This window comes from Blennius ocellaris (genome assembly GCF_963422515.1).
Source record: "Blennius ocellaris genome assembly, chromosome: 2".
Lineage (NCBI taxonomy): Eukaryota > Metazoa > Chordata > Actinopteri > Blenniiformes > Blenniidae > Blennius > Blennius ocellaris.
This window is the reverse complement of record NC_137651.1, coordinates 20,402,984-20,413,654: the sequence shown is the minus strand read 5'-3', so window position 1 is coordinate 20,413,654 and position 10,671 is coordinate 20,402,984. Positions and strand designations below refer to the sequence as shown.

General features: G+C 42.8%; 1 protein-coding gene across 1 annotated transcript; it reads right to left on the bottom strand.

Moving 5' to 3' along the window:
- Positions 1 to 1,388: 1,388 nt before the first annotated feature.
- Positions 1,389 to 3,457, bottom strand: kcnj13 (potassium inwardly rectifying channel subfamily J member 13; the record flags this gene model as incomplete). Its single annotated transcript, XM_080511772.1, has 2 exons — positions 1,389 to 1,963; positions 2,941 to 3,457. The coding sequence occupies 2 exons, from the start codon at positions 3,455 to 3,457 to the stop codon at positions 1,389 to 1,391; spliced, it is 1,092 nt and encodes a 363-aa protein (XP_080367898.1).
- Between the last annotated feature and the right edge of the window lie 7,214 nt (positions 3,458 to 10,671).

Here is a 10,671-nt window from a genome sequence, read left to right as displayed (position 1 = left end):
AATGCAAACACACATTCACTACTCCTCCTAGCGTCCTTTTCTACTTCTACACACATTTATCATTGGAGAAATTGAGCGTCATACATGAATTTGTGCTTTGTGCAATGATTTCAGCTGATTTCATCTCACAACTAACTCTACAGATCAATCAGCAGTCAGTATATCATCAACCTATCAGCTACTGAGGCGTAAATCAAGTTGGTCAGTCTAATGTTACATGGATGTGTTTGAGGCTTTTCTTTTTTCTTTTTTTTTTGGTCCTCGCCTGCTGTGATTGTCGACTCAGTTCATGAATGCCCACTTTATTTGGAAAAATACAGACGACAGCAGACTTTTCACTTCCTTTAGCAGCACCTTCAATCCTCTCGGTGTTAAAAACCTGCTGATTTCATGTCCAGTTAGAAAACAGACAAATCAGTCCCCTCAAGTCTAAAAACTCTCCTCAGATTTAGAAATCCAGTGGTTTAGTGAAGTTGGCTAATTTGGTGATGGTGGACACATAGTTGGAGGCTGAATACTACAGTTTTATTTTTAAACACGTGAAGGAGTTCCAGACCCCTTCTCCATTCCAATTCCCAAAACTTAATACAATCTTACAATTTTTTTTGGAAAAGTCTTTTAACCACATTAAAATGTGCTGTAATTACAATATCATACACACATATTCTATAGGATGTTACCATACATCTGGCCATCTGGTAGATTACAGTATTTTTGTAGCCTTAATCATAATCATCATCCTGGTTCTGGAGGACCCCTGTCCTGCATGTTTAAAGATCCGACCTGCTGCAACACCTCTGATCACAATGGAGGGCTCCTTATTTATTTATTTTTTTATTTTTTTAAGGAGTCTGGTGATACATCATCATTGCATTTAGATATGTATTTAAGCAGGGAGAGGACTAAAACATGATTACAGACCATCCAAGACCAGTGTCGGCAGCCCCTTGAGTCCCCTTGGGTCTTGAGAAAATGAAGAAAGTTCCAACCATTTGCTTGTTGAGTATTCCAACCAACACAACTGGGACGGATGTAACCACTCAATCAGGACTGGAAACCTAATTTGAACTCTGCCTGCCTCATGTGATGGCGTGCGGCACTCGTTCTGTAATTAGAAAACCTTATTATTCCCACTCAACTCTATTTGCTCTGACAGGAGTTCCACGGTTTCGACACATTTCTCCAGCAAACTCGGTTTACAATGAGGACTGAAGTCTACAGCAGTACCAGAACTGTACCTTTGATTTACACTTCAATTTGAAATTTTCAGACATTAAAGTAGATTTAGCAAACTCAATGGAATACGTCCTAATAAAAAAAACATCTGCTTGCATCAGAAATTTCCCTCTATGAGACCCCACCCACCCCCCTCGTCCCCTGCAGCTTCCTTACTCCATCCTGTCACTGCCGTCACCATTGATCTGCACCACACAGTCCTTGTTCAAAGGCTCCTTGGAGTGAGCTGTGTCAAAGTGGTGCGTGCTCACCATGTACCTCCCCCGGGCATCCAGCCCCAAGGCGGGCACAAAGCGACGGTCCAACTGGATTTCCTGGCGCAGGTAGGAGGTCCTCTTCTGGCACGAGTCACCAGTCCCCTCCTGCAAGGCCGACAGGAAGACCACCAGCTCGAAGTGGTTGGACGTGCCCTCGCACAGGGCCGAGTAGAGGGGGCTCCGGCGGTCCAAGGGGTGGTAAAAAGTGAGCGGGAAAATGAAGAAGGGGCAAGGTTGCTGGCCCAGGTGGTCCAAGTGGAAGTCCAAAGAGGTCTGGTGCAGAGCCTGACCTTCGTGCTCCTCGTAGAGCACGGCGCTCACCCTCACATCCACCAGGGGGCGGTGCAGCAGGTTGGCGGCTCGAACCATGAGGCACTTCTGGCCCTCATGATGCCCCACCAACGCCTGGGGGCTGAACTGGATGGCTCCTGCTCGCTTCTGGGGACGCGCAATCTTGGCCACGAAGGCCCCTGAAGGGTAAGATGGTGACACTTTTAGTACAACAAAATGAGGAGCGTTTATATGTAAAGCCTCAGTCTTTGATTTCAAGCAGTAATTCTGCTTCTCGGGAAAAACAGTTGCGCAAGTCAACATGACAGACTGGTGTTCTGACAATGAAAAGAGCTTTGGAATTTGTTTATAGTCGTGATTTGGTGTTTTCTTTTGTGGTGTATAGGGTTTATTGAAACAGACGATGCTTAAGATTCTCATCTCTGCACTTCCAATCAGTGGAAGTACTGAAGGTTTGTCTGCACAAAACTACACAGATCAGCTTTTTGTAGCAATAAGAATGAGTACAAAGACTGTTGTTGCATTACTATCTTCTCTCTCTCTCTCTCTCTCTCTCTCTCTCTCTCTCTCTCTCTCTCTCTCTCTCTCTCTCTCTATATATATATATATATATATATATATATATATATATATATCTAATCTATATCTATATCTATATCTATATCTATATATGAGACAAAGTCGTCTTATTGGGGTAGATGAACCAAAAAGTATCTCCTTTTAGTTTTAATAACAAATGATCAGAAACATTATCTCGTGGCTCAAGAAAACTAGAGGTTCTGCAGCCTCTCTTCACCCAGCGTCTTCTCAGTTCAAAAGGATGCAGTACCAAGAGTTTTCCAGTAGATGGCCCAATTTGTCTTCAACAGGAGCTTTGAACGGGTCACACGTTTGGCTGCTTCCTCAATGTTTCAGTAGTGCTTCATGAAAATTGTTATCATGAAAACCGCCTGTCATCATGTATTTTACCTTCCTTTTCCTCTGTGTGGTATAGTGTTCAGGGTATTAGGTGGGTTTAATCATAGAGACTTTTTGGTGAAAGTCAACCAAACTAATGTGAATTGGTTGGAAGACTGTATATCGAATAAGTAATTCTAGTAAAGGGCTCCTTTTTTGCCTTGAGTTTAATTTCTGCTTTCAACCTTTGCGGTAGTACCTGTTATGAACGCTTCCAACATGAGCCCCAGCAGCATCTGCACTGCCAGCAGTGCTATGGCGCTGGGACAGTCTCCACTGGGGAACATGGTGCCATAGCCGATGGTCAGCTGCGTCTCCAGGGAGAAGGAAAAGGCGGCGGTGAAGCTCGTGATGTATTTGACGCAGACCACGTGCCCCTGTGGCGGGGCGTCGTGATCCTGCACGGCCAAGTCCCCGTTGAGATGGGCAAGCAAGTACCACAGGCAGGCGAACAGCAGCCAGTGAGCCAGGAAGGACACACAGAAGGCCAAGAGGACCCATCTCCAGCGCAGACCCACCAGCAGCCCCCACAGGTCCTGCAGGGCCAGCAGCCAGGCCCTTCCCGAGGCCCCGCGCCAGGAGCCTGGGGGGAACAGAGGGGGGCGCAGCGCACAGTGTCCGTCTTTGGTGACCAGGCGCTGGCGAGGTGGAGACGACAAGAGAGGAGAGGAGGAGGCCTTGCCGCCCAGAACGCTGCTGTTGGATTTGGTCGTCATGGTTGAAGGTGAGGATGATCCTGAAAACAAATTTTAACAGACACCGGGACGATGTTATAGGCTGTAATTGATTATGTACGAGCAACATCAAAAACAATTGGAATCCATCCATCCATCCATCCATCCATCCATCCATCCATCCATCCATCCATCCATCCATCCATCCATCCATCACTGTAACAGGCTCCAGAACCCTTCATCCTGCAGAACTCATTAGTTCCCCCACAACACAAACACAGACCTCAGACAATGATCATCGCTCATTCCCACGATTACAGTCAGTAATTCCCTAAATCTGCACGTCTTTGGATCGTAGGAAGAAACTCCGAAAGCACACGTACACAGAAAAGCTCAAACTATAATTTTGTTTTTTTGGCATAATTTTAATCAACATATTGGTGGTGTACTAAATTCTGTCCTAACCATGCAGTGGACTCAATGTTATGGGTTAATTCTACCTTTAAGCGATTCTGTTTAAAAATCACATGCATATGAATATAATAGAAATGAATCGGCATGTTCGAAAACTAACAACAATATGTTATCAGTTAAATTCAACAAACCCAATCAGTCTTTATTCATATAGCACCCTTCAGAAAACTAATGTGAATCAAAGTTGAAAACAGGTGATTTAAAAAGACATTAAAAAAAACCCAATAGGAAATGTCAGGTTCCAGACGAGATTATATAAATTTTTTGCATTGTTTTTATGCAAGGAGGTTTTTACAAAATACCTATGACGTGTCCTTTTATCAGATGATTAAGATACACGTCAGATGATTTTTCTCACAAATACGAAAGAACCCAATTGAAATAAGTCAAAGGTATCGTGTACGAATGTACTTGATCGAAAAGAAAAGAGCAAAAAGGTATAATGAACTGAAGTGATGCATAAATCAAACTCTTAGTGAGCAAAATGTTTACATATAATCACATTTTGTTCATTGGAAAAAGCAACTAAACATAATTACCAGATGTAAAGGGCTCACGGCTAATGCTAACATCAAAGTACCTGATTCAATCTAGTGAGAATTGTTGAAGTTATGAGCTCACACATTAAAAAATAAATAAAAAAATCAACATTTAATGAAGAATGGTTTGGAAAAACTTGAGTTTTTAACTTTTCATTGAGAATAATGAGGAGATCTATTTATGCATATATAGCTTGTCGTATAATATTTCTGACAAGCTGTAATCCACCAACACACTGAAAGACGCTGGTGATTGTATTTAAACACCTCAGTCTGACCCCCCCTTGTAAGTGTGTGAGCGTATCCTCAGTGTTGTTTATTGGTTATCTCAGTTATCTCAAGCTCTATTTGTCCATGAAAACGAGGGAACAAACGAAGCACAATGAACGTGTTTGACTACATCAATTCTTCAGATAATGAAATATGAGGATTCCTGGAATAGTTTTGATTGTTTTACTGTACAGTGATCAATGCGAATCATGCCCCCGTGTAACACTGCGTTATTAAGTAACTCCAAATAAACAAAAGTGGCAGTGCGTAGTCTTACTGTTACACCTTTCACTCGTCGACCTGGTCGCTTTTAACTCAACGTGAGACTTCGAAACTGTAAACTAAGCTGTATCTACAGAATCCCCATGTGTCTAATTTGGCAGATGTATGTGCAGGCAGTCGCGGACAGGCGGACAGCTAGAGTCCTGTCCTCTCCAGAGTTTCTATTTCTATGTCAATATTGTTGCCAGGAGATTAGAGCGGGTCCCAGCTGGGAATCCGTCTGAGGAACACAGCGACACGCTGAGTAGGAATGCGTCTTTCATCTGCGGGGAGCGTTAAACTTACTGCACTGCGTGGCTCTCCGCCTGCCTTGCTTGCCAATTACAATATACATTTGCCATCATTGAGCCCATGCATTTGTTCAGCACCTGCAGCTTCTCTTCATGCAGATACTAGGAACTTTTGATGCACACACACACACACACACACACACACACACACACACACACACACACACACACACACACACACACACACACACACACAAAAAAAAACCCCAATATGATGTATGCAAGTAGCCACATTGTTATTACATCATAATTGTGCTCGTTCAATTAAACTTTTTTTTTTCTATTTTTTTCTGATGCTCTGCAACCACATTGTGTTTCTCGGCTGCTTTCCAATAACCTGACGCGGCAGTGATGAGTGCGCAGGGCGAATGTGTGGCTAATTCGGTTAAAGTTCCGGTCTTTGTGCTGAGGCTAGAGGAAACGGCAGCACGATAACATTCATCACGGTTGTCACATGAGAACCACGTGCTGAGCCGAGTCCTTACTGCTCAGGACGTCAGCCTGCCCGTCATCACCGGGTCAGCCAGTCAGTCACCACTTCACCAACTGCTGCACGAGAACTTGAAAACCCGGCGAGGGTATCGCCGTCGACTTCATGTGTGACGGTTCCGGCCAGGCCAGAGACTGAACACTCAGAACGTGTGATACTTTATGTTTGTTCCGGTTGTAGCCAAGAGAAACGTGCTCTAGTTGTTGTTTGGTTTTGGGAAACATGGTTGATCCTGTAAATGTGAGTCTGATAAATAATCTCTTGAATGAGTTTCGTATCTTGTGCACTTTGGAACGACTCATTTACATCAAAGCAAATCCTATTGGACGAGGATGCATGATGGTATCACCATCGACCAGAGGTGTAAACCTCATTTCGGTTCAGTGTCCACATACACTTTGATCTCACGGGTCAGCCAACCCATGTACAAATATCATAAGAAATACAAATTTTTATCGTAAACTACATTTAAAATTTTTTTTACATACTTTCTTACAACGTATCTTCTGAACAAATGAAAGCAATTTTACATAATTCCTGGCAATGTGTTATCTTTAAGGCTGAGCACTCGAAAGCTTCTGAAACCCTTTATCATGTTCTCATGATCTTATTCTCAAGGGGTGGCTTTGATTATCAATTAGGCAGCGATCATTACTGCCACCTACTGTTCTGTTGTGTTTCTCCATGTTGCGCTTATTTATTCTTTTTTTTTGGTGGAAATTAAGTTAAATCACAAATTAACTGACTAACTTCATCACACATCATCACTTTTTATTTTATAGACATAATTAAGCACAAGGTAAGCTGTTGAAATCTTTTATGAACTTCTTAGATGTTTCACAGTTACATAAACCCTTTAAATGTTTAAAAGGACAACCTCAGTAAATCTCGATTTATGCAAACTTTCAGCTTGTGGAATCACTGAAAGTGTACATTTTTAAAAAACTGCTCCCAAGGTGGAACTTTTTAAAAACACTCCAAGTGAGTCTCCGTCTCTGCGGAAACACAGGAAAACTAAACTTTTTTGAGACTCTGCTACTGCGCAGTATGCACTGTGACCGTAGTAAACAGCTCTTTTGCACATAAGTGAGTAGATGGACAATAACGACAATGGTGACAGTGTCATGACTCCCAGTTCATATTCTGCTGGGACTTGGTAGTTCCCGAGGGACCATGACAGCAATCCAACCTTGTCGTTTGTCCATACGCATGTTCATGTACTCGCTATTGTTAATAATTAATGTTTTGTTCTCTTCCCCCCTGTGGTTTAATGGGGAAAATACAGTCAACAGTGCCCTCTAGTGGTTTAACATAAAACCTACATTGCTATTAGCGTTACTGCTGTTTTAGTGTAAGCAGACGCAGTTTTTAAATCATTGACAAGGAAAAATACGAAACATTTCTGGAAAAAAAATGCAAAAATGATGTGTTTTCACTTGAAATTTGGAAACAGGACCTAAGTCCATTAATAGAGTCTGGAGAATAATATTAGACCTCATGAGACAAAGAAAAAAAAAAGCCTCCGACTGAGAGTGTATTGTGATACAGGTTCTGGACACTGAGATAAGGATTAGGGTTAGTAATAACAGATAACTGTTAGAGGCCAATAATCAGTTTTTTACTGTTTGATTATTTGATTCAACAATTGTGGTTAAAAAACAAAACAAAGCATTTTTACACTGCAGTACATTAAAAAAAAGCTACTTTTAGATTTATTATTGAATTTTGTGAACAACAATGTGGCTATTAAAAAAAAAAAAATACAAAATTCTAATTGTTTCCCCTGTGGTAATGTTTTCACTTTCTTTGTTTGCCTGTCTCGGCCTGCAGGCTGACCCACTAAGAACTGACCCACATACAACAAATATACATTTTCTACTGAATCGAGTGGTTTGACGCTTGTCCCCACAGTGAACCCTCGTCACTGGACGATTCTATGAAAAACCGCCCTGTTTGGGGATTCTGCTGCTCCCTCAAAATGGTGCAGCAACACTTTTTCACTCGTTTCAGTTTCGTGAAAAAAAAAAGTCCACTAGGAAAACTATCATACTATAACCAGCACAACACATAACAGCTTGAATATACGAGGCACTCTGGCAATTTGTGGTTGTAATGTGAGTAAATTCGACTATTTTATCCACACATTTCAGTAAATTCCATCAGTTCAGTACAATTGATCCAAGCTAGAGAACATTTTTTTTTTTTTTTTTTTTTTACATGTACATCACATATTTGTAATGCCAAACCTCAGATTTGCTTTGGAACAGCATAGAAATGACTGATCATATACAACAAACAAGATGAGGCAGGTGTTCCTTTCTGTGAGTAGCTCTGGTGTGTGATGATGCAAACAAACAGGACTTAGTGGAAAAGCTGCGAGCAGCATGAGGTTGCCTGCAGGCTGCAGAGTATTTAGACTCCACTGGAGTCATGTCACGATAATGCCTCGTCAGCATTTTACCCCGCCATCTACTTTCCGTGCTGTGCCCCTGTGTCTAAAATTGAGATTTTCCACTGGCTTCAACCCTGGCCAGGTCTCTCTTGCTTATCTCATTGAAGCGTCTCTGTTTAAAAAAGGTAAACTAATCAAGTGTTGAAAGTACAACTTTGAGTATATGTCTTTTTTTTTTTTTGGCAGCTTGGAGGGATGTAGAGACTTAAGTCTGCAGCTGATCACCCCTTTTATTCTGACTCTGTCACACATGTTTCCCCCCCAAAAAAGTGTCAGTTTGCACAAGTGCAGTTATTGTAATTATGTAAACCTACAGAGGCCGTTTAATTGAAGTCATCTGACGAACGGTGTTCGGTATCATCACTGAGTCAGCTTCTTCCGTCTCTGCTTTCCTAAGCAGTGATCGGATCCCAGCCGATCACCTCTACGCACCACAGTGCTTGAGATTGTACTCACCTCGAGCCGCAATCACGTCTGAACACGGGGGGGCCCCCCTCTGACCTTCTCACCTAAGAGCTGGACTGGACTGAAATCCACCAAGCAGGGAATGGGGGGGAGGGGGGGGGTGTAAAAAAAAAAAGAGGGGCCAAGGCCAAGTGGAGTGCCACTAGGTCCTTGTAGATTTAAAATCCCAGGGCAGAGTAGAAGGGTAACAAAGTGTCGCCCCCAGACAGGTTTTTTTTTTTGTGGTGAGGGAGCCCGGGCTGAGCGTGGCGCTCTCTTGCTCCTCCGAACTCTGGCTTCCAGCTCCAGGCGAGGATGATTCAGTTGGTCACATTACTCTGTATGAAGCCTATTAGTGTTCCCGGAAGACAGAAGACAGAGGGAGGGAGGGAGGGAGGGGGACGAACAACACCTTGTCACAGTTCATTGAAAGAGCTGCTTGTTGCTGGTTGGCGTCCTGCAGCTGCTGCTGCCGCGACCCTTCGGGTTTGCTGTGCGGACGAGTGGAACATACAGCCGACTTCCCAATTCCGCAAGCGGTGAACGACACAACAGAGTCATATGCAAATTGTTTAGAACTTTGATGTTCACGACAGCTTTCGGAAAAAGATGTGACAGTGTGGATGGATCTCTCTGCTGAGGGGAAGAACTGCTGTACTTTTACAAACATTAAAATAAAAAAAAAAAATGGTATTATGAGGGGCATTTGGTCAATCTCTGCCTCCAGCTTTTCAGGGATTCTAAGTGGCAGGTTGGGATAAACACAGGCTGCCATGGTGCTGAATCTCCTGCTGATAAAGTACACAAATGTACTCAAGATGAATTCTTACCTTCATTGACACACAGTCCGTTGACATGTTCACATGTGATTTTATACAGATTGCAAATATTGATATCATTCTATTTCAGCTTAATAAAACACCAAAAAAAGCAACCGACCAGCCAACCAATCGACTGACCAACCAATCGACTGACCAACCAATAAACTGAGCAACCTACCGACCAACCGACCGACCATGCAATGAATATCCCCAAAAAACAGCTAACTAAGCAAAAAAACCCCAAAACAACCAACAACAACAAATCAACTGATCAATGAACCAATCACACTTTATGCACGCACGCACACACGCACGCACACACACACACACACACACGCACACACGCACGCACACACACACACACACACAAACAATGAATGCATAGAAAGAAGATTTCAAAAACACATGTCCTCTAAAATCCTGGTAAAACCACAAAAACTGCTCACTCATGCTCACGTTGTGAGAAAGAAAGCTGATCATTGATAGCCGTTTTCATACCTGGTGAATTTGGCATCTTGTCCTGGAGGTTCACAGGTGAAACTTTTTGTTCTGACTGTCGTTACGATGATTTAGAGGACACGCCTCCCCTTGCTGCAGCAGACTGACATGACCTGACACACAGTGTGAACTACATTTTGTTTTTTGTAGAAGCCCAAGACCAATCCCCACATTGTGAATAATGGAGCTTTTTGTATTTGTAATAGCAGTCTGGATCAGCAGAGCAGTGACATCTCCACCTTTCCTGACCCACAAGAGTCCAAACATCAGATGACAGCAGCCCCAGGCTGTAGGCTGCATCACATCCACACTGACTGAAGGTGAAGCTTTTTTTTTTTCTTTTCTTTTCTTTTTCTTTTTGAAATACACACACGCTTTCCTGAAGCTCACGTTGACATTTTCCTGCCTCAAAACACACTCCTACTGGGATTGCGGATTAACTTCTGAATGTTCACACCGACCTTGTTCATTAACATGAATTCATGAATATCCAGAATTAGTGAAACATTCCTCGAGGGACCAGAGAGAGAGCTTCTTTGCTGGGAACGGAATAACAGTGGAGCCACATGACAGAATGTCAGCACTGATCTTTACACCCTCAAACAGCAGGACAGCCCTGTTATTGGCTCCGTCAGTCCGACCAGCTTTTTAGTCCTCATCACAGATATGAGACTGGTGGAAGTCTGCAATACAACT